Source organism: Neovison vison, chromosome 9 (assembly GCF_020171115.1).
Source record: "Neovison vison isolate M4711 chromosome 9, ASM_NN_V1, whole genome shotgun sequence".
In the NCBI taxonomy this organism is placed as follows: domain Eukaryota; kingdom Metazoa; phylum Chordata; class Mammalia; order Carnivora; family Mustelidae; genus Neogale; species Neogale vison.
The window spans coordinates 3,048,524-3,076,217 of NC_058099.1; the positions used below are offsets into that span (position 1 = coordinate 3,048,524).

Sequence of the window (27,694 nt, forward strand, 5' to 3'; positions counted from 1 at the left end):
GGCTGCACGGACACCCAGGCGCCCCGCGAGTCCCAGAAGAACCCTGGGGCCCAGGGGCCGAGCCCAGAGCCAGGCCGCTGCCGTGCCCCCCTAGCCCGGAGCTAGGGAGAGAGGGGGCCTGGGGGGCAGGGACGCTCTTGCTCAAAGGCCCCGCCCCCTCCCCGGGGCCGCGCGCGGGGGGAGGGACCCGCGGCTCCGTCCGCGCCCCCTCCCCTCGCGGGCGGCGGTGACATCACGGCCACGGCGGGAGGGGCGGCGCCCCGCGCGCATCACTTCCTCGGCGCCTCCCGCGGGCGGGCGGACAGACCGACGGAGGGACGGACTGACTGTGGACGGTGGGCGGTGGACAGCGGACGGGGACAGGCGCAGGGCGGCGCGCGAGCGGGGGTGGGGGGGGCGTGCGCCCCCGGCCCTCGGCGACCCCAGCCCCATGGCCGGTCCGGCCCCGCCCGCCGCCGAAGAGCTGCCCGGCCCGGCCCGGCGCCTCTACTCCAGGTAGGCTGGGCAGCCCGGTGGGGGCCTGCGGGGACGAGCGGGGACGCGCGGGGACGGGCGGGACGCGCGGGGACCGGCGGCAGGAGGCGGGAGGCCCGGAACAAAGGCTGCGGTGGGCGCGCAACGTGGCGGAGACGCGCCCTCCCTGCGGGCTGGCGGCGGTGGAGGCGCGGGGAGGAGGGGTGCAGGGGTGGGGGCGCCCGCGGGGGCGGGGACTGGGGAGGACAGGGTCCTGGGGTAGGGGGCACCCGGGGTGAAGGAGGGGATGCAGAGGAAGGAGACACCTGGTGGGGGAGGTGCCCGCAAGGGTGGGGGGCGTGGGGGGGAGGACATGCAGGGATGGGGGCACTGAGGGTGGGGGCCGCAGGCCTCCCAGGGCTGGTGCCCTTCGGGTGCCAGAATTAGCCAGTGGTCAGGATGGTCGGTTGGCTGGGGTGGGCTGCTGCTTGTTGGACCGCCCCCCACCCCCTGCCCTGGGACAGTGGGAGGGAGACCCTCAGCTTCCCAGCTGCGCTCTGACAGCTGGGCAGCCTGGCCCAGCAGGTGTGTGGAGGGGGCCGGCCAGGAGCTCCCTCCCAAGCCCTGCACCACCTACCCGCGACTGCGGTTTGGATTCTCTGGAGGCAGCATGGCTGAAGGAACCCGGCTTTGTCCCCACGGCCCCACTGTGAATCTGGGTTCAGGGGACCACAGGCTGGAATCCAGGCTGCAGAGCCGGCCAGCCGGGTGGGGTGTGTGTCCGCCTGAGAGGCTCCAGCCTCCGGGCCCTGCATGGAGGCCGGCGGCCCGCGCTTTCTGAGCTGACACCTGCGGGCGTGCCTGCCTGCTGACCCCGGGCCAGGGCGTCCTGCACGGCAATGCCAGGTGCCCGAGCACGTGGGCACCAGGTCCTCCCAGGGGGATGGACTCTGCCAGGGATGCCGGGGGCCCAGTACCGTCGGCACAAGTGCCAGGCAGGGGCTGGACTGGCTGCCTCCAGGGCGCCTGACGGGTCCCCAGCTTGGACTTGGACGGACACCATCATTCCTAGGACCTGGCGGCCTCCCCAGATGCTGGGCCTTCGAGGGGCCCAGCCTTGCCCAAGAGGATTCTCCAGCCCCAGCTGGCCAGTGCGTCAGCAGCAAAGCCCTGTTTTACGTGCCCCCTCCTCGGTACCCCCCCCCAAAGTGCAGAATGAGGCCCTGGTGGTGAGTGAAAAGGAGGTCTGCCGCTCCTCCCACCTTGGTCCCTGTGCCACTGGTCAGACACAGCCGCCATTGTATGGTCCCAGGATTGAGTGCTGAGCCCCCCGGCCTGGCTCCTGGGCCCCATGTAGGGGGAGGGGTGTGCGGGTGGGTTTCCTGGCAGCTGACACTGGAGGCCCGCCCTAGAGGATCCCCTGCACAGCTGAGCCTGGGGTCCCTTTGGTGCTGGTCCACATCCACAGTCTCGACTTGGCAGTCGGGAGTGTGGGCCGGTGCTGGGGCCCAGTAGTAACACGCCAGGCAGGACCCTGACTGGGGGGAGCCGTCCTTGGCAGGGACAGAGCTAAGAGGGGACGTTGGCAGAGGCCCTGAGCCCGGCCATCCTTGCCAGCCGAGAGCTGAGTTGAGCTCGAAGGGGCGAGCCGAGCGCAGACTTGGGGTGCGCTGCCGCAAGCCCTCCTGCGGGCCTGTGCGGACACCCCTCACAGGGGTGTTTGGGTGGCCACAGCCAGCTGTGGGCAGGGTGGGTCCGGCTCGGTGCTGGCTTTCGGAGGCCGGCAGGCAGGGGTGGGAGTCGGGGAGCGTGTGTGGGAGCATCCTGGACGGGTGGGGGCTGTTAGCTGGAGAGGAGGGAGGCGCTTCCTCTGGGCTGGGGGAAAGGCGTCAGGAGGTCGTCCACCCCCTGGCCAGGAAGCCAACCTATGGCAGGGCAGCGGAGGGGCCATGAGCGGCCGTTTGGTTTAACCACTCTGCAGACAGTCGTTCGGGGGCACCTCTGGGGGAACCTACCCCAGCAGCTCCCTTCCCATGCCAAATTCCTGCCTGGTGACATGGGGTCTGGGGGACTTGGGCTCGGAATGTACACAGAAGGGCGTGAATGTGCCCATGGGCCCAAGGAGTCCCCGGATGGGGCCCTGGGGAGGGGACGGTGCTGGGGAGGCAGAGTCTCCTCCCTGGAGCAGGGGTTGGGGAAGGAGGAGCCAACGGGGCCTGGGAGAGGAGGGTTCAGGGGAGGGGCAGGTGGCCAGGAGGTCCCTGAAAGTGGGGAGGCCCTGGGGGAGTGGTGAGCACCCCCACCGTGGGGTGCCCTGTCAGACGTGGGTCCCAAGCATAAGGTGGCCAGACAGGGCCATCCTCAGGAGTGGGACGGCCTCCTGCCGCTTACCCGTCCCCACTGTGGCTCTTTCCACCGTATCCCAGGCACCAGCAGTGGCATGGCATCTGCAGGCTAATGGCCTGGCCCCAGGGTTCACTAGAAACGCAACCCCCAGCGTTTTCCCAAGCTAGGTGACACACGTGTTCTCCACCAGCAATTCCTGTTTCCATCATGCTCCCTGCCCTGTGCTGTCCCGAAAGCTCCATGTGGAAGGGAGTCAGGATGGCTTTGCTTTTGGGGGGCAGCAGGATGGGGTGAGCGGGGGCCCTGGCACAGCAGCTTGGTGGCCCGGACTGGGGCAGACATCCCTGGAGAGAGAGGACAGTGACTGCGTTTAGCAGAGGATGGAGGGAAGGGGGACACAGCCCCCAGGTAACCCTGTGCGGTGGGAGCTGGGGGCCTGGCTTGGAGACCAGCCATGGTGTCTGTCCCGGAGGACCCCGTAGAGGCTGGCGGGACAGGTGGGTGAGGGCAGGAGCCTGATGGAGAGCAGAGCAGTTTGGTCCAAGTGAGGCTGGGCTGATGGCTTCTGCGGGGTGCTGTCTTGGATGCCAAGGTGGGGCTGGAAGGGTGTGGGCATGATGTGGCCAAAGAGTAAGGTTGGCCACCGGGGAGTCCATAACCATTTTATTAACCGGTCAGCCTGCGGGAGGGCGGCAGGAGCTTGGCAGACGGTGTCCTTCTTCCTGGCCACTGTGGTCCGGCCTCTGGGCAAGCCGGCCTGATGGGCCCTTGCAAGGAAGGGCGACACATCCCAGGTGGGAAGGCCGTCCCTCCCAGAGAAAGGAGAGGCTGCCGGGGAGCTGAGGCCACAGCCCTGGGGAGCTCTGCAAGCTCTGGTCAGCCCAGCCCAGAGCTGCAGGGGCTCTTGTGCCCCGAAAGTGGGTCTCCTGATAGCCTGTGGGGTGGACAGGCCCCGGGCAGTCCTGCAGGGAGGACATGTGGCTAGAGGGCAGGAAGGCCCGCTCCACAAACTGGTGCTGGAGTGGGCGGTCCAGTGCGGCTGCAGACCGGTCCGTCACTTAGGTCATGCCTGGCACATGCCAGGCGACGGGGCAAACACCCACAGGCCTGCAGAGGTGGTGTTGGGGCAGAGGCTCCGGAATCCTCTTCCAGAGCAGGGATGTGGGCCTGGCCAGCCTGGGTGGGTCTCAGGCAAGACAGGGGAGGGTAGTCTGTCCTTCAGACATGCCCTGGGAGGCAGAGTAGGGGGCCTGGGGTTGATCTGAGGGTTCGGAGCTCTAATTCGTTAATAGGAGCTGGGTGAGAACGTGGTGACCCAGGCCCGCCCCGTACCTGTCAGCTGAGTGGTCCTCGGGGGGTGGATGGGGGTTTGACAGAAGCCTTAGCGTGGTGGGGGTACTCGGTCTGGACACTGGGAAGCAGGACCTGGTGTGGCCGGCAGCCTGGGACCAGATCCCCCCATCCCTGTCCTCACCTGCCCCCGGCCCTCCGGAGACTCAGCCTCACCAGACCCCGCCGCCGAGTGAACAGGGCCCCCAGGGCACGTGCTGGCCTTGAGATCCTGCACCTGGGCTGGTCTTTGCCCTGGGCCTCCTACCCTCCCTCGTGTTCTCAGTTTCTCTGTGTGCTCTGACTCCAGGTAGTTTCGGGGTCAGAGGGAACCCCAGAGCGGCACCCCCTTCCTGTTCCCATGGTCCAGAGCTGCACAGCCTTGGAGCCCTCTGCCACCCCCATGCCCGTTGCTGAGCTGGGCAAGTGGCCTGGCAGAGAAAGCCTGTCCCCCGCCTGGGCCCTGCCCTGTCTGCTGACGGTGCTGATCCCCAGCTCTGAGCTGCCCTGATCCCTTGATCCCCCTCAGTCCCCAGGAGGCCCTGGACAGCCTGCCTGAGGACCTGGGGTCTCCTGGAACTTGGGACGCCAGAGCCTTCGGCCCACCGCTCTGGGGTGGGTGGAGGCAGGGGGACCACGAGACCGGGGCATCCCCGGGACTGGCAGCCAAGGTGGGCCGGGAGCTGGCAGGCCAGGAGGGAGTCCTGGAGCCCCGCCATGCCGGCCGCCTCTGCCGAGGGCCAGCCTGTGGCCCTGAGCCTGGCAGAGAAGGCCGTGTGCAAGGTGGTGTACGGTGCCCCGCGGCCCCGCCCCCTGCTGCTGCCCGTGGGCCTGGAGCTGTGGCTCTACGTGCAGAAGATGCGTAACCTGCGGAGGAAGAGGTGTGCTGGGTGGTGACGGGGGCAGGGGGTTGGTGCTGGAGGTCAAGGGGCCGTGGGGGGCTCTCGGGCTCAGTAGAGGGGGTGGGGCTCCCCGCTCGGACTCCCTGCCTGCGGCCTGTCCAGGGGGCGTCCTCACGATCCTGGAGCCAGGATTAGACTGGCCTGTCTGGGACTCAGGGTGGCCACGCCCGACACCCCTCCGTGGACCCCCCACCTCCTGCTTTCTTGGGCCCCGGGCCCTTCCCGCACCAGAATCCTCCTTCACCGTGGTGTCCAGGCAGGCCCCGGGGTTGGGGGCAGCCGTCCCCCCTCTCCTCACTGTTGACCCGGTCAGAGCCAACAGGGTGAGCTCGGTCCGGACACGGCAGCGTCACAGCCCCAAGGCTGCTACATCCCCTGGGAGGAGAGGTTGGCCCACGGCGTCCCATGGCCTGGGGCCCAGCTGGGTGAGGCCTGGCAGGCCTAGATTAAGGAGCCCCACGCATGGCAGTGGTTCCGGGGGAGGCCTCTGGAGGGCTCCTGTGGTGCAGCATCTGGATGGACCTACCCAGACTGGGCGTGTATGAGGCCAAAGCTCTGACCCCTGGCTCTCAGAGGGGCCCCCCAGGCTCGGCTCGAACCTGGCGCGGGCAGGGCGGTGCCAGGTCCCAGAGCCCAGCCCTCCCGGGAGGAGTGGCCCCGATGCTGGGGGTTCGAGGCTGGGCAAGCAGTTCTGTGAAGGTGGGGGGCTTCCCAGCAGAGAGCTCTGAGCCCATGGGGTGTGGGGTGCTGGGCTTAGCATCTCAGGACTCCACAGGTGCACCCCTGCCTCTTGGTAAGCGGTGCTGTCGGAAATGCTGGAAGTGCACGTTTTCCTGTCGATGCAGAGGTGAAGTGGGCCGGGCGCCACGGTTTGGATCGAAGGGGGTTTGGTCAAACGGTGGAGAAGCATTGCCGTAGACAGATTTGTTGGTTGGTTGAGGGGAGCCGTGTGCTTCCCCCCAGTAACTGCTGACCACTGCGCAACCCAACAAAGCTGAGGGGCAGGTGCCCTGGGCCATGTGGGCCGTTTGGTGTGGACATTTTCAGTTACCTGTAGGCTTTCCACGGACCCGGACCTGGGACGTCGGGGTTGGCCCTCGGCCGTGCGGAACGTGCCCCCCACTTTTCCAGGGCTGCATGTATGGTCACCTGCCAGGGTGCCCTCCAGCTTGGGGCCCCACTCTCCCACCCAAGGGCAGGGCCATGGGCCAGGCCTTGAGCGGGGAACCCACAGAACCAGCCAGAAGAGGACAGAGGAGGAAACCAAGGCTCTGAGTGGTGATGTGGCCTGCCCAGGACCCCACAGCTAGGAGGGCCCGAGCCCCACACATGAGGCTCCCGTGATAGGTGATCTAAGACCCAGGGACCACAGGGCCTAGGCTAGCAGCTGGGGGGCCCAGACCCCACCTTAGGGGCCAAGCAGGGCCCTGCTTCTCTGAAGCCCCCACCCAAAGGTCGGGGGAGGAGGGTCTGGTACAGCCTCCGGCTAGGGCCCGGGTTGTCACGAGGAACTCTGGACCCTTGGGGTCAGGCTGGCTTCATGGGCCAGGAACCTGGAACAGTTTCCAGGGGTTGGGTTCATCCTAAGCATGGTCCTGTCCTGTCCTCCCCTGGTAGAGCCATGATGTGGGGGAGCCGCTGTCCATCAGGCAGTCGTGGCCGTGGGGCAGCTGAGCGCTCCTCGGCTCCAGGGCTGGCTGACCCTTGGCTCGGATGCGGCCATGCCTCCCCCATGGGTGGGAGGTGAGAACAGATGATGCCTGAGCCCACAGCCCCCCGTGGAGACCTTGGAGGCTCGGGGCGTACTCTAGGACGAGGGGGGGTCAGGTTCTGCCCGTGTGGCCTTGGCCAGCTCTCCAAACCTCTGTGAGCCTCGGTTGTCCTTGGTGACGCTCAGGGCCCATCCCAGGCTGCCGAGGCCACCCTGGAGGAGGGATGTGACTCCAGGGGTGGCCTGACCCAGGCGCCTGAGACTTCTTGGGAGGCTGTGTTTGGAGCTTGGCCGCCATGGCCTGAGGCCTTGCTGTGGTCACAGACTCACGCCTTTGCCTGGAGCCCCTGAGCCGTGGCAGGGGGGTGGGCAGTGAGACGCCCTCGGTGAGGTGCACAGGTGTGCCAGCTGGGGGATGGGCGCGCCACCGGCCCTGGCACCTGCTCCCGGGCACAGCACGCACGTGTGCAGTGTGGGTCCGGCTGTCGCAGGGCCTCGTGGTCCTCGCGACGACAGCGTGGAAGCCCGCGTCCCCGGCAGGGCGCGTGAGAGGCAGGCTGTGACTTTCGTCCCCTTCGCCCAGGATGGAGGCCTCGTGCCTGGAGCTCGCCCTGGAGGGGGAGCGTCTCTGCAAGGCGGGGGACTTCAAGGCAGGCGCGGCGTTCTTTGAGGCGGCGGTGCAGGTGGGCACGGAGGACCTGAAGACGCTGAGTGCCATCTACAGCCAGCTGGGCAACGCCTACTTCTACCTGAAGGAGTACTCCCGGGCCCTGGAGTACCACCGGCACGACCTGCTGCTGGCACGGTGAGCGCGGGCGCCTGCCTCGGGGGCTCGGGGACCTGGGGACCAGGACCGGCTGGTCCGTCGGCCCGTGGGCGTGGCTGGGGCCTGCTCTCCCGAGTGTGTCCGCGCTCGTGGGCCTGCCTCCAGGACTGTGTGTGTGTGTTGGCCGGGGTGGGGGGGGGACCGCCTGTGGTCCCGCAGGTCTCCACCCTCCCTCAGCCCCCTAGCCTTGGCTCAAGCTGCTCTCCTCCCCGAACACCCCCCTGCTTGTCTCCCACCCTCTGCCCCTCCTTCGCATGTGCAGTCAGCAGCAGGGGCCCCTGAGAGGGAGTGGAGCTCCCTGGGGCTCCCACCAGCCATGCCCACGGGCCCTTCCCCGGCCAGCGAGCCCCAGGTGTCCTCCGCACCCCGCCAGCATGTTGAAAGTTACTCACACTGCCAGGTGCCCCCTTCTCCCCGGCTCTCCCGGTCTCCATCCGGCGCCCCCTAGGCCCTGACAGCTGCGGGCGGGGCCCCGCAGAGAAGTGACCCCCAGCTGGACTCCCCATCCTGGGGGCTGCCCGAGGGGGCCTCGCCCGCCAGCCACAGGACCCCTGCCCAGCATTGCCCCAGTCGGCTCAGGCCCACCCCTGCCCGGCGTCCCTGCGGGACTCAGCGTCTGGAGCCCTCAGCCTGGCTGCTCACTCCCCACTGCCCTCCAGGACCATCGGGGACCGCATGGGGGAGGCCAAGGCCAGTGGGAACCTGGGCAACACACTGAAGGTCCTGGGCCGCTTTGACGAGGCCGTCGTCTGCTGCCAGAGGCACCTGGACATCGCCCAAGAGCAGGGGGACAAGGTCGGTCAGTGGCTCCCTGGGGGGCCAGCACTCCCGACCTGTGGCCCCACACTGTCCCCCATGGGAGGAAGATGGGAGGGTGGCCTGGCCCGCTGCCCAAGCTAGAGGCCCCGGCCCCCCAACATCCATGTCGGCTCTTCCTCTCACCGACCTCCCTGCTCTGGGCTCCAGAGGGAGACGTGGCCGCGTGGCAGCAGGGGGATGGGGAAGCTGTGGGTCCAGCCCGGTGCGGACGCTTGACTGTCCTGCTCTGTGACCTCCCTCTGTGACCCTGTGAGATCAGCGTGGATAAGGAAATAGGGTGACTCACCCCAAGTCACAGCTCAAGGGGGCCAGGCCTGGCTGGGAGGCCCTTCCTCTCCCTGGGCAGCAGAGACCAGAGGGGTGCCTGTTACCAGGCATGGCCACCCCTTCCCTGTGACTCAGTCACTTGGGGTGTCCTCAGAGAGCAGTCATCACACATAAGACCCCCCAGCCCTTCTTGGGGCTCCGGCCCTACCTTAGCGTCTGGATGTGGTGATCGCCCCTTTCCGGGTCCTTGCTTCAGGGGATATATGGTCTGGGGACAGTGGGCTCCTTGGGGGCCTGGTCTACAGAGGTCCCCCAACCTCGGTGCCACCCTCAGGTTGGGGAGGCGAGGGCGCTGTACAACATCGGCAACGTGTACCATGCCAAGGGCAAGCAGCTGTCCTGGACCGCCGCGCAGGACCCCGGGCACCTGCCGCCGGACGTCCGGGAGCCGCTGCGCAGAGCCTCCGAGTTCTATGAGTGAGTGGGGTGGGCAGGGGCCCCTGCAGAGCCTGCGGGCTGCGGGGTGTCCACGCTTTCCCTCACGCTTCCTGACACCCCGCTGCTGGTCACGGGGCGTGGCAGGTGCCCCTAGCTGACCCCATCGGCTCTCCACAGACCCCTGCATGGCGATGGCCTGGTCAGCTCTCCTTCCCCACCCCCCGCTGCACCTGTGCTCAGGGTCTGGTGGGGCTCCACCCCAGCCCCCGGTATCTCCCCACGCGTCAGTCATCCACGGCGGTGTGGAGAAGCCACGTGTGGCATTTAGAAAACCTTTGGCTGCAAGAAGGCCAGGGGCGTGGGGCTGAGCGTCTGTGCATGCGAGAAGCCTGGGGCAGACGAGCCCCGACTTGGCCTCAGAGCTCACACGGCGCCCGCTGGGGCGCGCTCCTGGGAGGAGCCAAGCGGAGGCTGCCTGCTCATCGCCCTCTAGCCTTGTCGGGGGTGGGTGTCACGGGGCCCCTGCTTCCCATGCACTGAGAGGGACGTGGCTCAGACAGACGCGACCCCCAGGAGGAATCTGTCCCTGGTGAAGGAGCTTGGCGACCGGGCGGCCCAGGGCAGGGCCTATGGCAACCTAGGCAACACCCACTACCTGCTGGGGAGCTTCATGGAGGCCACGGCCTTCCACAAGGAGGTGAGTCCACTGCGGGGCTCCCCCAGCCACCTGGCTTTGTCGGCGCCCAGTGCAGGGACCTGGGCGGACCCCTCTGCACACGCAGACATTGGCCTGGCCGCCCTGGGCGGGTAGGCTGTGTCTGCTGTCCGCCTCAGGTCCCAGGGCTGCTGTGGGACCACCCGGGCCTTGGGTCTGTGTCCTCAGCGCCTGGCCATTGCTAAGGAATTTGGAGACAAGGCGGCCGAGAGGAGGGCCTACAGCAACCTGGGGAACGCCCACATCTTCCTGGGGCGCTTTGACGTGGCTGCTGAGTACTACAAGTAGGCAGGCCTGCCCGCCCGCCCCCACCTGCCCAGCCCAGCCAGGGGGAGGGGGGCCACCTGGACACCAGCCCAAGGTCAGAGGTGAGCCTGACCTCCCAGCCTTCCCAGGGGCCAGGTGGGGGGTTCTGGGCCAACCCAGAAGGGTGGCCTGGCAAAGCCCTCGTCCGGGGGCTGCCAGGGACGGGAAGAACGACCTTCACTCAGTAAGTGCTGGCGGAAGCCACTGTGTGCCAGGGACGCAGCCGGCCTTGGTGGAGGGCCTCGTGGCGCCGGCTGTCGGTGGAACCCTGGAGCTGCCTTTGCCCCCGACGACGCCCCTAGGGCGCAGGTGTGGTCTGTCTCATAGGGACTCAAAGGGTAAAGACCATGGGGGCTCCTGGGCATCCCTGGCTTGTGCTGGGAGGCTCTACAAGCCATCCACCTCCTAGCCTGAGTCGCAGAGACCGGGTCACCAGCCCCAGGTCCCGTGCCGAGCCCTGACACCCCAAGTAAGGACCCCGAGCTGGGATGTGCTGTCCCTAGTCCTCTCTGGAGACCTCCGTGGGACCCTGGAGCTGAGGGCTCTGAGCAGATGGACTGCATCCCTGTCGCCCACTGTCCACCCCGCAGATGGGGGCCCCCCAGCAAAGGGGGCTGCTAGAAGCCCTCCTCCCTGGGGCTGACCCCTGTGCCTTCCTCAGGAAGACGCTGCAGCTCTCGAGGCAGCTCAAGGACCAGGCAGTGGAGGCGCAGGCCTGCTACAGCCTGGGCAACACCTACACGCTGCTGCAGGACTACGAGCGCGCAGCCGAGTACCACCTCCGGCACCTGCTCATCGCCCAGGAGCTGGCCGACAGGTGTGCGGGGCAGGGACTGGGGGGCTGTGGGGACGCTGGGGGCGGGGCCGGCCCCGGGGGATTCTGGCCGGTCCTCATGGGCTAAGCCGCAAGCTGCTTCCAGCGAGGCCCTGGCCTGCCGCTGACCGCCAGGCGACTCTGAGCAATGCCTGGCCTCAGCCTCCCTCCGTCGCAGGCCCCACCACGCACCACGTGGGACTCGGTGAGACCCGGTGGGCGCTGGGCCAACTGCTGTGGCAACACTGGGGGCGGGCTGGTTGGGGGTGGGCCCTCATCACGGCGTCCGTCCGTGGCCCTTGAGTACTCCGTGTCTCCGAGGAGACACAGGAGTCTGAACACATGGGCAGGTGTGGGCGGCGGCCAGGCAGGGGCCTCCGAGCCGTGGGCTTTGCGCCTCTCGCGGGGAGGAGAGGGCTGCTGGCCGGCTGCCCTGTCTGGGGGCTCCAAGTGGCCAGCTCTTGCTCCTGGGGGGACGATGTTTTGGAACTGGATGGTGATCATTAAGTGCACGGAGCCCCTGGGCTGACCCTGAAGGGGTTGCCTTTACCTTGTGTGATTTTTCACCTTAATTGAAAGATTAATGACTTGGGGAGTGCCCCTGTCCCTGTCCTCAAGGATGGAGGGAGCCATGGGGGTGAGAGCCTGATTGGCCTGTAGGGGGCCAGTGAGGCCCAGCAGGCCACGGGCTGTACCTGTGACCTGTTTCCTGCCCTGGCAGAGTGGGCGAGGGCCGGGCGTGCTGGAGTTTGGGGAATGCCTACGTGTCCATGGGGAGCCCCGCACAGGCCTTGACTTTTGCCAAGAAACACCTGGAGATCTCCCAGGAGGTGAGCCCGGCCTGCCCTGCCTCCCCTGCCACCTGTCCCCCACGGCTGCCTTAGCTGGCCTCAGAGGCCCCCCAGTGCCCAGCCCACCTGGGACCAGGCTCCTCTGTGTGCCCCGGCTCCTGGCTGGACATTCCTCCATCCCTCCCGGGCTGTCGTGTACTGGGCGAGACTTCAGAGGCTGGTGGGTGCTTATCTCTGCAGTCAGGGCGTGGGGGGAGGGGAGCAGGGGGCCCGTGTTCCACCCCTAGAGTTTCATCATTCCCTGTGGGCCCACCCACGCCCGGGTCCTATGTCTTCGATGGGACCTGGCCAGGCCAAGGTGGAAATGACCTGCCACAGGCAGCCCAGGGGAACAAAGTCATGGCCACCCCCAGGCTTTTCCCCCGGGAACCCTCAGCTGTTTACCCTTCTGGGGATGGGAGGCAGGGTCTTCGAGGGACCCTGGACCCAGGACCCTCCTACTATGGTTATAGCCTGCCCCCTTCTCTCTGTCCCATCCTCCTCGGCCCCAGTGACACGGCCACATCCCCCCAGCACACACCCAGTGCCCACCCAGACCCATCACAGCCCCATGCCTGATATTGGCAAGACCCATAGGAGCCCCAGTGGTGGGGAACAGGGAAGCTTGGGTCAGGAGAGCCCACCCCAGCAAGGCCGGCCCCATGGCCCCCTGAGCATAGGTGGGGGCCAACCAGTGGCCCCTGGGCTCCACTCGAGGTCTGGCCATGGCCCACTCACCGTGTTCGGGCTTGTTCTCGGGCAGTGTACTCTCCCCTGTGCAGCAGGGCCATCCTCTGCTCTGACCTGGGACCCTGGAGGGGGCCTGAGGGGCTCGAGGGGTGCATGGGAAGCTCCGGGACTGAGAAAGGTGGGGTCTGGGGCAGGCCACCTGCCCTTGAAGGGCGCTCTGGCAGGAGTGCCCCACATGGCACGGGGCTGGCTGCCCAAGGCCCAGGCATTCCTGGGGTATGGAGGTGCTGCTTGGAGCCCACATGGCCCCCCGTTACCCAGGGCCAAAACCCCCAGACTCCATCCCTGAGGTACAGTGAGGCATGGTTCCCTTGGAGGCGCAGGGCTCAGCGACGGTCTGCCAGAGCCTCCCGCTCACCTGCGCACTAACTGGGCCCCGCTCGGCTGCAGGTTGGGGACCGCAGCGGGGAGCTCACAGCCCGCATGAACGTGGCACAGCTCCAGCTGCTGCTGGGCCGGATGCCCAGTCCCGCGGCCACCGAGAAGCCAGACCTGGCTGGTTACGAGGCCCAAGGTGAGTTCCCAGACAGGGTGGGCAGGGGTCTGGTAGGAGGCCTCCTGGGGTGTGTGGGGCATGGGTGCAGTTGACCCGAAGGTCAGCGGGAGAGTTTTGGACAGAACTGCCCAGTGAGGGTGGTCTGCCCCTGGCCGCGGGGGTGTCTGCACGGGCACCCCTTCTTGGCCCTTCTCTGGAGTACCCAGATGGGGGGCAGGGGGTCCAGGGTCCAGGGTGCTCAGGGCACAGACAGACGGTCCTATTTCCCCGGGTCAGGCCAAGAATTGGGAGATTGGAAGGTATGGGGTAGAAAGGCATTCAGGGGCAGGGACAGTGTGGACAAAAGTGTGGCCTGAACATGAGGCCTTCAGGCCAGTGCTTTGTTGTCTCTGCGGCAATGAGGGCCTGGACTCACCCTGAGCACCCCTGGCTTATCCCCTGGTGACACCGTGGGGATGGGGAAGACAAGGAGAGGGCCACTCACCGCCCCTGTCTCGGTGATCCTCCTGCTCCGGGCTGAGGGCTGGGCCCTGGGGGTGGGAAGCGGAGGCTGCGTCAGCCAGAGAGGCTCAGGGTGCTAAGCCCAGGGTGGGCCAAGGCAGCCGTAGTGACCTCATTCACGGGCTGCGGGTCCCCCCACACAGGTCCACATCGTTAGGCACACAGGGACACATGGGGACAGAATGTTCCTTGCAAAGCAGAAAATGGATAAAAAGTGTGGGGCCGGGTGGGGGGCGCTCCCTGAACTGGCTTCCCAGGCGGCAGTAGGTGGGTGCGGGGCAGGGAGCTAGCTGCCCCCTCCCTGCCTGCACGGACCCCAACCTATGGTTCTTTGAGTTTTGACCCCAATCCCTTCATGGCCGTGTTCCCCAGGGGTGCCTGCCCGCCCTGCGCCAGCCTCCAGAGCCCGTCAGGCCTGCTGAGGAGGAGGCTGGGGAAGAGGCTGGGGGCCGTGTGGAGGGGCTGCAGGGTTTCCATGCCTAATGCTGGGAGTTTCTGAGCTTGCCCTGTCCTGGGAAACAGGGGGCACATGTCGCTCCCACTCGGGTGAGGACAGGAGTAGAGGCGCAAAGCCTTCTGGGACCCCCAACCACCCTCGTTTTGGAGTGCTGTGGCTGAAGGGGGTGGGGTGGAGGAGGGCTCCCCCTTTGTCCCCCGTCCTGCCCCAGGATGCATAGGACGGTATCGACCCTTTGGGTGGGGTTTTCCTGAAGGTGGGCAGCTCTGCTTGGAGCCCCTGGCCCTGCGAAGCCCCCGCTGAGAAAGCCAGCAGCAATTGGGGGCGAGGCTGGGCTGGGCTTCTGGAAAGGCGCCCCCGGGGGCGTGGCTAGTCCAGGTTGTGCCGCTCTTGTCCCCTTCCGCGAGCTGAGGAAAGGCGGGGCGCGTCACGGGCAAAGGGCTGGGCTGTGCTGGGAACAAGGCAGCTTCTGTCCTCCCCAGGCCGGCTCTGCTGCCCTGCCCCGTGCCCAGACCCTTCCCAGCCAGGGCCTCCGGAAGCCCGCTTCCCGCCCGCTGCCAGGGCTGGCAGGGGCCGCTCTCCAGAGCAGCCCGCTCAGGCCATGGAGGCAGGTGTGGGGGCCCCAGGCGTCTCTGGGGGCCTTCAGACCCTGCAGTGCAGCTTCTGGGGGCGGGCAGGCCCCCGGAGTCTGGGCAGCTCTGAAGGAGAACCCCTGTTCAGGTGAGCCTGGCAGGGGCTGGGCCCTGTGGAGGGGGCACCGCGGGACACTCCTGCAGGGGCCGATCACTCCCTCACTGACTCCGCGCATGCACACAGAGCGTGGGTGGGGGCCTGGCCCAGTTTCCAGAAGGGTGCCTGGAAACGGACCCTCGCGGCTAGGGATGGTGCCCTTGTGTGTACAGCGTGTCAGTCCTTGGCGGGGCAGGTGACGCGGAAGGGGGCCAGGGGAGATCAGGGAGGGGGCTTACCCGCCCCACATCCTAGAACCCTGGGAGGATGTGAAGAGGGGCCGCGGCGGGCAGGGCCATGGTGGGCGGGTGGCGGACTCGAGCTTTTCTTTACTGTTGTGAGAAAAACAAGAGTCCTTTATGCTTTGTGGCTGGAGGATCCAGAGCCTGGCGCGGGGCGTGGCTCAGTCTGTGGGTTGATCATAGGTCCCAGCCTTGCAGCCCCCATCCCAGCAGAGACCCCGGAACAAGTCTGGGTGGGCACAGGCTCCTCCCAGCCGGCCGCAGGGGCCTGGGCTTGGGCCCGGGTCCGGTGTCCTGCTGGGCCGTGAGCCTGCCCTTTCCGGCGAGGGCGTGTCAGATGCAGGTCCCGCTGCACCCGCCGCGGACGTGGCAGCCCGATCAGTTCATAAGAGGGTAGGGCCGGCCCTGAGCCCTGGGGAGCTGGAACCGTGGTCTTGTGTCTCACAGGGTATGGGCCGTCCATGGACCCTGTGTTTGGCCACCATAGCGGGCTGGGATGTGCAGTGAATATCTGAGCCATAGCTGTGGCTGCAGGCCCTGGCTCCGCCCCGTCCTGGCTGGTGGACCCCGTCATTGGACCCAGCTGTGCCCCACTGTCCCCGCCTGGGAACTGGGCCCACTGTTGTCCTGGGGCAGGGATGAGAGCACTCCCTGGGGTGGGCTGAAGATGTGGACACCCCCCTGTCCCTCCGCACACTCAGCAGGTGGCCTGTCCCCGTTCACGAGCCAGGCATCCACGACACACGGCCGAAGACTTCGAGGCTGCGGGGGTCCTAGCTGTCCTCATGTCTGTCCCTTTTCTGGCTGCTCCACGCTTGACCTTCTGGAGCTTGCCAAGTGGACCTGAGCTCTCACGTCCTGACCCTGGCTCTGCGTCTCCAGGCCCTGTGACCACGGCTGGCCGTCTCTTTTCTTGAGCCCCCGTATCCAGAGTCTTGGGAGGGCAGCCGGGTGTGACGGGCCCCACGTAATGAACACCCGGAAACACAGGCTGCGCATCAGGGAGCAAGCCCGCCCAGGCGACCAGGGGTGACAATGTGTGGCAGACAGTAGTGGACAGATAACGCGCTGCAGGTGTTTGGGAAGAAGGAGCAGCGTGAGGCTGGGTGTGAGTGCGCATGGCCTTGTGGGGGCCTCCATCAGCTTGGGAGCGGATCGGAGCACCGCAGACCGGGAGGCTTGAAGGCCTGGATGTTTACTTCTGATGGTTCCGCTGCCGCTGGGGACTGGAGGTGTGAGAGCAGGGAGCCAGGACGGTGGGGTCTGGGGGTAGAGGGGCTCTGTTTTCTCACAGGGGCACCCACCCCAACACCCGCAGGGCCTCAGCCCAACCCTGATCACCTCTCAGGGTCCTGCTTCCTAATGTCATCACGGTGCAGGGGCAGTTTGGGTCTTCAATATGGAATGTGGGGGACACAAACATGTGGTCCATAGCAGTGACATCTGATCAAAGACTTAGAAAGGGAGGAGGGAGTGAGCCTGAACTTAAATGGAGAATAGCTGTGCAAAGGCCCTGGGGCCTGGGTAAACCTGGCTGGGAGGAGCACTGAGGGGGAGGGGACCCCTGCAGGGTGAACCGAGGAAGCAGATCGAACACGCCCTGCAGGCATCTCTCTGGCCCCCCAGCGTGGACAGGGTCCAAGAGCAGGGAGGCAGACCCCAGCAAGGGTGAGGAGGGCTCAGATTCTGGATCTGTTCTGAAGGTGGAGCTGCTGGGATTTTGGAAGAGACTGAAGGCAGGGAGAAGCTGGGGGGACACAGCCACGCAGTTAGAAAGCAGGATTGCCCGTGTCGATGGGACAAGCTGCACGTGGGAGGGGCCGGTCGGGGCCGGGCGCAGCGCGAGACTGGTAGGCAGAAGTGACGCCGGCGCTGGTCAGACGCGGGCGGGAGTGGGGTGGCGCTCAGGGACGTTTCCAGACCTCACCCTCTGGGCTGGGTGGGATGGGACGCGTGCCCGTGCTGGTGTGGCCGCATGCCCCAGTGAGGGCAGCCCGCTCTCCCGACAGAGGGTGCATTTAGCCAGGCTCAGAGGGCCACGAGGGGACCCGCCCTGGAGCCGGACACAAGCCGTGTCTCAGAGCGGCAATTCAGCCTCCACCGCGGCCTGTGCCTGACCGTCCAGCCAGGCAGGGCCCAGCACACAGGGTGGAGACATCGAATCGGGCCCTGGGGTCTCAGGGAGCAGAGAAGACAGGGACCACCAGCCCGCCCATGGCGGGAGATGGAACCAGGTTGTCGCTGGCTGTGGTGAGTAACGGGCTATGCACAGAGGCCTGCCCATCCCAACGGACCCATCCCAAGGTGCCCCGGTGCTCCTCCATTACTGCCATGGCTGGTCGCGACCCCCAGGCACCGGCTGATGCGGGATGGATTCCAGTGTTTCTTCAGAGCAGTCTGCCTAGTCTGGGGTGGGGGTAGACGGGTTGGGGTGGTGCCCTTATGAGGAAACACACAGAGGGGCCGCCCCCTCTGGGCCTGCTCTAGCTCCTTCGGCCACACAACGTGGGGTCGACACCTGGGCGCTGCCTGCTGGCCAGGGGCTGCGTGCAGGGGGCAGAGGCAGGCTTGGCCCTGACCACGGCAGCTGAAGGCACGGGGGAGGGGCAGCGGACAGCCCCACGTCCTGGGCCCAGGTAGCTGCAGGCCACCATCTCCTGGTCAGGCTGCTGCAGCTGTCCCCTCCCTGGCCTGCTGGGACAGCAGTCCCCAACCCCTCCTCCGAGAGTCACTGCTTTTCCACCCAAGGCCTCTGGAGTGTGGGGGGCAGGGTGTGGCTGCTTCAGAACCCCGAGGCCGGGACAGGAAGAAGGGCTGGACACCTATTCCGCTTTTAGGAAGCCCTGGGCGTTTGGTTGGGCTGATCCGAATGACCTCCTGAGCCGGCCCCTCTTGCTCTGGGGACCGTGTCTCAGGCAGCACGTGTGGGCCCAGGGTGGGGCCGGCCTGCGCTGTCCGCCACGGGTGTTTGCGTGGAGCTCCGCGCCGTGCCGGGATAGCTACGGAGGGCAGGCCGTCCTCGCGATGCCGCCTGCGGGTGTCCACGACACGCCAGCCGCAGTCAGACGCTTCCCCGGGGCTCCCTCCGCACCGCCGGCGACAGGCCTGCAGGCCCAGTCTGCCAGGGGCACCGAGCCCGAGGGCGGGCCATGGGTCCAAGGTCTGGTGCTGCCAAGACAGGACCCTGGAGCGTCCGCCACCCGGCAGGCCTTGCTCACTCTACGCATAGCACTTCCTTGCCTCGCACAGCCCCACCCTTGCACAGGGGCCCCCAGCGGGTGCCCAGCCTGTGTGTGGAGCTGGAGGGGTGTTCGGCTCCTGGGAGGACCTGGGCTGCGCGTGTGCGTGTAGGTTGAGGAGTGAACAGATCAGGGTCCGAGGCCCCATCTGCACGGAGTTCGGTGGGGGAGGCCCCGGGCATGGCAGGAGGTCAGACACTGGACCTGTAGGGAGCACCGAGGCCAGACCCCGCCCAGGCCCTGGGGAGTCTGCCCCACCCCCACTCCCAACTGCTTGTCCGTCGGGGGTGCAAGGTCATGCGGACACTGTGTCTGCTTCTGCAGGGGACCGTGAGGTGGACATTCCCCTGCCAGTCCCCAGGGTGCAGGCTGACACCCTGACCGTCCCCGGAGAACCCGGTGGCCTGGACCAGCCCACCTCTCGGTCCCCAGTCAGTGCCAGGCTGACCGGGCCTGCTGTCTTCCAGGTGCCAGGCCCAAGAGGACACAGAGGCTGAGTGCAGAGACCTGGGGCCTGCTGAGGCTCCCCCTGGAGCGGGTGAGTGGGGCTCGGGGTGGGCGGCTGGGGCCCCGGGGCCAGAGGGGCAGCCCCTGGCCGTGAGCAGCTGAGAGCGGAGAGCAGGTCCCCCTGAGGCTGGCCCAGTACTTGCTGAGCCACCTCCATCCCCCACCCCAGTCTGGGTCGCATCGCCGCAACCGGAGACCAGGGTGCCCTCTGCAGCCTGAGACGCAAGCCCAACCACTGGCCCCCGAGAGGCCCCTGCAAGGCCCTGTCCCCGCCCACTTCATCCCAGGGTCCCACCAGCCGTGTGCCCCGGGGGACAAGCCCCAGTCCTTACCCACTGTAGACCCCAAGCCCCCACCCAGCCACGGTCCCCAGTGTCCTGGGAGGTTCCCATTCCTGGGTGCTCCCCGCCGTTCCAGCTGGAGCAGGTAGACCTTGGCAAGCCCCCAAGCGACTGGACACGGGGCAGGGTAGGGCTCTGGGCCCACTCTGTACCTGCCAGAAGTGGGCACTGCGTCGTCCTGGGGGAGCAAGCTAGCCTCTTTGAGCCTCTGGTTCCTCCAGCATGGATGGGGTTCAGTGTGGGGGTCTGTTGGGGAGCAAGGTGCGTGGCTGCCGTGGTCACTCGCTGCTCAGTGTGGGGTCAGCTGCCTCACTTGCAGCTCCTCCAGCGGCCTGCCCTGCCTCTCTGCACCACCAGGCCCTCTCTCCCGCCCCTCTCTGACCCCTGAGAGCTTAGGCGTGAGTCTGGGAGAGAGGGCTGCTGCTCTCCCTTCTTGGGGTCCCGTGCCGGGGAGCATGGGTTTGGGATTGCTGACGGCCCCCGCCCATGCCCGGCCTTCTTCCCCCTCCCCAGGAGCAGAATGGAGACAGCCACCAGGTGGGGGAGTGGCGGGGGCCAGGCAGGGACGTGCTCCCTCTCCCCATGAGGAGCAGGAAATACCAGGAGGGGCTGGAGGCTGCCGAGAGGCCCCGAGAGGGAGGCCACTCCCCGCTGGACAGCGCAGACGTCCGGGTGCAGGTCCCCCGCACGGTAGGCGACCTCTTCTTGGGTGCCGTCCTGTGCTGCAGACCTGGGCTGGGCCAGGCGCCCACCCCCCACCCGCCGGGGGCAGAGGCCACGGCCCTGGAACGCCCCCAGGCCTGAGTGCAGGGCACTCGGTGCACGGACAGCACTCCATCTGTTGTGTCCTGGCCTCGGCTGGGCCCAGGCCATAGAGAAACTGGACTGGAGGCCTCGTGTTTGGGGGTCTGTAGGACGACCTTGGGGGGACCGCAGGCCCTCGGGCCCAGCTGGCAGCCCTGTCTGGGTGCAGAGCGTCCGGAGCCGGAGGCGGACGGATGGTGTGTGAGGGAGCGGTGGGGGCAGAGGGACAGGGACCTCCCGCTCCTGGCGGGTATCCGTGAGATGGGGCTAGCCCATCTGGGCTCACGGAAGCCGGTCAGGGTTTGGGAGGCTCCGCCGAGCCAGGTTCAGAGGTCAGCCTAGAACACCACCCCTCACCACCAGGCATGCAGAACACCTGGGTCCAAATGCCTGGGAATTAGTCTAAAAACAGTTTCCTTTGAGGGCTTAATCAGCACCTGCCCCGACACTGAGGAGCGTGGGCGCCGCGCTGGGTATTCTTAGCTTTGGAGGGCTGCTCTGTGCCCGTCTTTCCCTTGTGCCCGGGAGGGCCTCTGCCAACCCCGTGTGACCCCGGCACTGCCCTCCAGCCTGCCAGCCAGGGTCTGTGTCTGTGGAGGGAGAGGGGGGAGGAGGGGGGCGCCGCTGAGGCCCCAGCAGAGTGGGGCTGCCATCCACACCGTGCGTTTGGGGCCCCCAGCCCTCAGTGCGGGGCCTTGCCACCATCACACGGGGCTTTGGGGGCCCCGGGAACTCCTCCTGGGGCAGGACATGGGGATCAGGACTGCGCCGGTCCCGAGTGTCACAGTCCCTCCAGAAAGTGTCTGGCAGGGGAGGACCCCCAGGCACCAGGGAGCCACAGCAGGCTTTGAACAGGAAGGCCTTTCCCCATGGTAACCTGGCCCTAGCTGTGTCCCAGTTGCTGCCATCCGGGGGAGGGGGTGCCTTCCACCAAACGTGGATAGTAGCCAATGTTCAGGCTTGCCATGTGTGATCCCTTTACAGCAGCCCTAAGAAGGAAAACTGATGCACAGGGCAGCAAGGGAGGTGGCCTGAGGGCACCCAGCTAGGATTCGTGGAGCTGGGGTTCCAAGGCCGTGGTCAGCTCCTGGAACCCCAGCTCTGCTCCTCAGAGACCTGATGGGTTCTGGGCTGTGGGGACACCTTTGCAGGAAATGCCAGTGGTGGAGAGCCAAGGCTGGCCCCAGCTGGAGGCCTGGACCCCAGTGGCCGCCTGATTCCCCTGTCCTGAAGACACTGGCCCAGCTCCCCACTGTCAGAACTGTGGGCGGGCCCTCCTTCCAGGGCTCTGAGCTCCCTGTAGGTGCAGGACAGAGAGGGCCCTGGGGGCTCTGCGTCCCCATCCCGTCCTCCCCTCCTGCCAGGGCTCCTACCCAGTTCCCCCCAGTGCCTCAGGGTCGGCTGGCACTGGGCCCTGGGCCAGCACGAGGAGGACTGTCCTGGGGGCCAGCCAGAGGCCGAGGCTCATCAGACCGCCCGGTGCAGGGAAGGGACCCCGTGGCGGGTGGCAGGGGCGGGGAGGGCACTGTGGGGGGGTGGGGCCCCTGGGGCTGCTGCACGGGGAGTGGCCACACAGCCCATGCCCGTGGGAAGGGCCAGCATCCTTCTGGCTCCTCGTGCGGCCATGGCAGAGCCGGCTCCGGCCTCAGGAGTCAGGGCTGAAAAAAGAGACGACTTCTGGGCTGACCCAGCATGGAAGGAAGCCGGACCCCTCTCAGGGGCCCCTGTCCATGGGAACGCTGCTTCCCAGACGGGTTCCATCCCCCTCACCCCTCGGCCTGACCGCCCGTGGGCCAGAGCAGGAGCCCTCTGTGCTGGAAATAGTCTGTTTACAGAGCGTGTGCGTGTGCGTCTGTGCCTTGTGTGTGAGTGTGCGCCCGCGGGAGCGAGTGAGCGCAGGGAGGGGGCCCTCCGGGGCGGGGACAGTGCGCCCCTGGGGCCTATTTAAGCACTGAACCTACGGGGGCAGCACAGACGCCACATGGCCCAGACTGCAGACGGCACATAGCGCGCGGCCCGGTCACGCCGCTGGAGGGGAGCTGCGGTGTTAGCGTGAGTGTCGGGTCCCCGGCGCGGGAGGCTCAGGGAGCACTCGGGGCCCGTTGATGCTGGAGGGGTGTTGCAGAGCAGAGCTGTTGTCCTGGGGTTGGTGCTGTTGGGGTGAGCTCAGCACCTCTGCACCCGGCCAAGGCAGGGGTGCGGGGAGCCAGCGAGTCCCAGGCCGGAAGTCCAGCAGGACCCAGGGAGCCTGAGTCAGGGGCCCACGGAGAGGGCACAGCATGTCCTGCGGGCACCCAGGGTGGCAAACCATGTGAGCGGGGCCTCTCTGCTGTCCAGAGCCTCATCCCCACACACCCCCAAATGACGGAGGCCCTAGCCCTTCCCAGGGGGCCCACACAGCTCTGCTCTGGGGCCCTCTCTGCCCAGCCCCAGCTACAGGGGTGATGGGTCAGGGGAAGCCTCTGGCAAACAGTACCTAGCTCAGCCCCAGGAGGCTGGAGTGCTGAGGGCCCAGGTGTCTAGAGAAGAGGGGCCCCTCGGCTACACCTTTTCGGGAGGGGTTGGCTCCCTTCACCTGACCCACAGTCCACCTGCCGTCCCCAGCAGTAGGGGGGTGCGGCATGTACCCCCATACCTGGCTGACCCCGGGGCCCCAAGCAGCCTGTAAACAGCCCTTGATCTCCCGGGAGGCACCTCCACGACCCCCACCCGTGCAGAGCTGATGCTTGGCCCTGACCACTCCGCCAAGAGCAGCACCCCCGGGCCCCCACCCCGGCCCAGGCCCCTGTGCACTCTGTGCCAGCTTTTGGTTCGCTCCGGGCTCTGTGGGGTCTTGGGCCAGAACACAGGACAGCAGAGCGCTGAGTCGGAGGCTCCTCAAACACCCTCAGCCTTGGGTCTGGGCCTGCCCTGGTGGGACAGGGGAGGGGCCGCTGTCCTCCCACACGGGCCGCAGGCACGGCTCCCCCGTAGGCTGTGTCAGGACCACCCACGAGGTTGGCCCTCCCTGGATCCCTCTGGCTTTGGGGGACCGTACCACCCTGGGGGCCCAGACTGGGCCTGTTTGGGGATCCCCAACTGAGCTCCCCCGCCCTGGTACCCGCCTCTGCGGTGGGGGGGGCTTGTCATCAGGCGATCTGGGCCCCAGCCAGCGCTTAGTAGGTGACACCATTGCTATTGTGGCCTCTCCGTGAGCGAGGCTCTGAGCAGGCCCCAGGAGGCCCCCTCAACCAGACAAGAGGTGGACAGGCCAGTGCTGGGCAGGGGCCACTGGTATCAGAGGGAGCAGGGGAAGACCCAGTCTGTAGCCAAGGTGGCTCCTGGAAGCTGCCCCCTCCACCAGTCACCCTCGGGGCCCTGAGAGACCACTGCCTCCAGCCTCCCCTCCTATGGATGTGTAAACTGAGGCCCAGAGGGGGACTGGGTTTGCCAGTTGGGACTCAGGCAGGTCCAGTGGCCCAGATTCTGCTCGCCATCCCCCCTCACTCTGAGGACCACCGCCCCCTCCCTGGCCTCATCAGTGGGGCTTGCCCAGACCTTGCAGGTGGCCCCTGGGTCAGCCCTCCCCACACCCGGGCTGCACACTGAGGCATCTCCCAGAATCCCTCAGTGTATCCAGGCTCTGCCCCCCGCAGCCACTCAGAGCAGAGCCTGGACACCTCAGCCAGCGTGCAGGGGGCTGGGGGATGGCTGCACCTTCTCTTTAGCCTGAACATCCTGCACATCCTGAACATCCAGGGCTCTGGCCGCCACACATCTGTCTTCTGGGCCTGCCCACGGGTCTAAGCACAGAAGAGGTGGGACTGGGGTGTAACGCAGGAGCCCTCACCTCCCCTAGCTGTGGCTCCCTGCCTGTGGTGATATGACCTGACACTGCTGGTCCCGGATCCGCCGTCACGGCTGCCGGGGCCCTGGCACAGATAGGCCACTGTGATACGGGAGCTGGGCAGCAGGGCTTCCCGCCCGCCCAGGGTCCAGTCACTCACTCGCTACAGGTTGATCTGTGCGTTTGGCCGCCCCGGCAAGTGCCATGCTGGGCGGTCGGGTCCCAGAGCTACCAGCACAGCTGGAGCTCGACAAGCATGTGATAGGGTCCCGTGGGGCAGGGGTGGGGGATGTGGGGCACAGGGACGCTGCTGGGAAGCGCTCCAGGAGGGCAAGCAGGGGTTGGTGGTGGGGTGTGGGAGGAGGATGGGCAGGTGTGGTGAGGGTCCTGACCTCATCCCGGGCGGAGCAGCAACCTCAGTGCTGTCTGGGGGCCCGAGGAGCTGGTGACCGGAGCCAGGCCGCCGTGGTTGGGCCAGAGCCAATGCTGACTGCATGCGCACCCCCCCCACCCCAGAGCATCCCTCGGGCCCCATCCTCCGACGAAGAGTGCTTCTTTGATCTCCTGAGCAAGTTCCAGAGCAGCCGTATGGACGACCAGCGCTGTCCCCTGGAGGAGGGTCAGCCTGGGGCCTCCGAGGCCACAGCTGCCCCCACCCCGGAGGAGAGGGTTGGTGAGTGCCCCCCATGGAGCTCCCCTTATCCTTGCCAGGCTCACTCCCTACCCTCCAGCACAGTGCCCCCCGGGAGCCCTTGCTCCCGAGGGGTGGGATACCCCGCTGCAAAAGTGCCCCTTGTCACCACCTCATCCCGTCTCCCCCAAAGCTGCGTCCCGGGAAGCCTGTCGTCATCCCTGCTCCCTGGGGCATACCGTGTCGGTGGACCCTGGGCCAGGAGCAGGCATGGCCAGGAGCAGGCGTGGGAAGCCAGGCTTTCTTCCCGGCACCTAGAAGCCCCCGTGGGTAGGTGTGGGGCCTGTGGCAGGGACAGCCCAGGGCATCTGGGGTCACTGCTGGGAGCCCCGTGTCCCCCAAAGTGTGGAGGGTGGGATGGGGCCCTGGCCTGACCCGGCCCGTGGGGCCCCCTCTCCCCACCTCGCCCCCACAGCCCAGCCCTCGCTGACGGCCTCCCCGCAGACCGAGGAACTCCTGGACCTCATCGCCAGCTCCCAGAGCCGCCGGCTGGACGACCAACGGGCCAGCGTGGGCAGCCTGCCCGGGCTGCGCGTCACCCACAGCAACCTGGGCCGTCTGCGCGGTGATGGGGACCCACAGGAGCCGGGGGACGACTTTTTCAACATGCTTGTCAAGTGCCAGGTGGGCCTGCGGCTGGGGGACTGGGGATACCCTCCTCCCCATGCCCGCCCCTGTCTCCCCCCATGCCTGCCCCATGCCCCCTGTGCCCTCCTCCCCGTGCCCGCCCCCATCTTCCCCTATGCCCACACTTTGCCCCCGTGTCCTCCTCCCCGTGCCCGCCCATCTCCCACCATGTTCGCCCATGGCCCCCACGTCCCTCTCCACCTCCAAGCGGCCCAGGGCCCCTTCACCTTCGCGTGGGGTGGAGGCTCCTCAAGCCTGTGGTGGGCTCCGGCCGGCTGCTCTGCTGTCACCGGGTGCCCACAGGTGCTCCTGGGCCCCCCCGGACACCCTCAGGCTGGCTGTTCCTCATGGGGCAGGAGCTCTGGCGGGGGGGCACCGCTGGGGTGTGGTGCAGCCCCTGGCCCCCCGGGCAGGGCGAGACAGCAGAAGGGTTCAGGGACCTCCTCCAAGGCTGCGGGAAAGGCTGCAGCCTGGGGGACGGTGTGGTTTCCAGACGTGATGTTCGTTCCCACAGAGCAGAGAAAAGCGCGGCCCTGGGCGAGTCCGGAAATCCTCCAAAGTGGCCCCTACAGAGAACCCCCGAGCCCCTGGCCCACACGCCCGCACGTGCCAGCAGCTGCACCGGATCCCGGCCCTTCTGCTCCAGGCCCTGCACAGGAGCCCCAGGGCCTCCTCAGTCCTGCCCCAGACCCCTGTCCTGACAGGGCACCCTGGGGAGCTTCGCACCTTGGGCTCGGGGAGCTACAGCCCCCAATCCTGCCCCCGGGGCTCCTGAAGGCATCCCTGTCGGGGGGCCTTGGGTGCAGTACGGGAAGGCCAGCCAGCAGCGCCGCAGCCCGGCCTGCTCCCCCATGCCTGGCGGTGACTCAGTCCTCCCTCCCTGGGTGGCCTGGGCAGAGGCTCCTCCTTCTTGAGGCCGGGGCTCCCAGCACTGCCCACAGGGCTGATTTTATCGGTAAACGCAGAGAGAGCCGCTGGCCAAAACCCCCGCGTGGGCCTTGTCCCCGAGACCAAGGACCGCTGGGCCCGTGCGCGAGGCCAGGCCCTCCGAGGCGGGGGAGGCCCGAGCTGCCAACCGACGAGTCTGTGTCTGCCCAGTCCTCCAGGATCGATGACCAGCGCTGCCCGCCTCCTGACGTGCTGCCCCGCGGCCCCACCATGCCTGACGAGGACTTCTTCAGCCTCATCCAGAGGGTGCAGGCCAAGCGGATGGACGAGCAGCGGGTGGACCTTGCCGGGAGCCCCGAGCAGGAGGGGGGTGGGAGCCCCGAGCCCCGGCAGCAGTGTCAACCCGGGGCCAGCTAAGACCCTGCAGCCACGGCCAGGCTGGCCCCAGCCCAGCTCTGGGCCTTGGGGCCAGGGGGCTCACTATCACCTGTGATGCCCACAGCCCCTCGAGAAGCCCATTCCTCCAGAGGCCATGGCTGAGGGCAGGCTCTGCGCCCACTGTGGCCGATGCTGGGCACACGGCCCCCACAGCATCCCTCTCTTGGAGGGGTAGGCTCGGGCCAGGGCTGCCCTGGGTGGGTGGCGCCTGCCTCTGTCCTGGACTGGCTCCCATGTGGGACATGCCCGACCTGCCTGGCCTGGCCTTCTCCCCGCCCCCACCCTGCCCCAGGTCTGGCCTGTAGCTTGCTGGTCCCTAACCCTCCCTGGCCTCTCCCTGCTCTGCCCAGCTCTATCCCTCCGGCCCGCCCGGCAAATGTGAAGATTCCGTGGCTGCCCCTAAGCCCCCAAAGGCTGCTCTGAAGCCGCTGCCACGGGGCCTGCCAGCAACATGGACGCTTCGGTCCTCCCGGGGAGGGTCCCAGGGATGACAGAGCAGACATGCTTGGCCCAGTCCCAGCCCCTTGCCTGCCAGCCCACCTGCTTGCCTCCTCTGGGCTGGAGGAGGTGGAAGGCCGGCTCGGAAAGCCTGGAGCCCCGACGGGATGGTGCAGGTGGGCAGGTGTCCCCACACACTGTCGCCAGGCCCTGGCCCCCAGTCCAGAGCAGGCAGGGGCCTTGAGGGAGGTGAGGGGAAGAGTAGGGATAAGCTGTGACACCCTAAGCCCTAAGCCCCGAAAGCCCAGGGACAGAGCAGGCCCGGCTGGAATGCCAGCCGGCAGCGAGAGCTGCTCCCTCACCCCACCAGGGCCGGGGCGGCTGGCAGAAGCCAGGGGGGTTCAGCTTGGCTCAACCCTGTGCCTCCAAGTGAGCACCCAGCCCTCAGCTGGGAAGATGACATCACTGCCTCCTCCTGTGGGGAAGGTCCGCCCGCACACACCATCAGCCCACGGGATTGGGCAGGAGACAGGCCCTCTGGGGGGCTGCAGCCCTGGCCTGCCACCAGCCCTCTGGCAAGCCCCTGGCCCCGCACCTCAACCCTGTGGCCCCTAGGGTGTGGGGGCTACCTTCTCCCCAGGAGGTGCCTCAGCCGGGCTCCTTGGTCTTTCTCTGAGGCTCTCCAAGCGTGGGGAAGCAGCCAACCCCCCCCCCCCACAGTACAGCCTGGGGGCCCCGGGCCCACAGCGACCATGCTCTGAAGGGTGTGGGGTCCGACGCCAGAACACGGGCTTCTCCCGGGCCGCCCCACATACTTGAATGTACGTGCATATTTATTGCTCACGCGTTGTCTGCCATGCTGTCAGTGGGTCCTTTCCAACCCAAGAGGTACATTTTTGTTTGTTTTTCCCAAAAAAATAAAGTCTGCCAAGTGAATAATGTCTGTGTCATAATTAATCCTAAG

At 67.3% G+C, this 27,694-nt stretch overlaps 1 protein-coding gene across 1 annotated transcript; it reads left to right on the forward strand.

Annotated features, from left to right (window-relative positions):
- The first annotated feature begins 392 nt into the window (after positions 1-392).
- On the forward strand, positions 393-27,666 carry GPSM1 (G protein signaling modulator 1). The gene is given in 15 exon segments (XM_044264555.1): positions 393-495; positions 7,325-7,546; positions 8,227-8,362; positions 8,988-9,130; positions 9,665-9,788; positions 9,975-10,090; positions 10,774-10,929; positions 11,648-11,756; positions 12,897-13,020; positions 18,638-18,708; positions 19,532-19,708; positions 24,165-24,321; positions 24,755-24,963; positions 26,065-26,209; positions 26,212-27,666. Coding segments are annotated over 15 exon segments (2,340 nt in total). The 5' UTR covers positions 393-430; the 3' UTR covers positions 26,598-27,666.
- Positions 27,667-27,694: the final 28 nt, after the last annotated feature.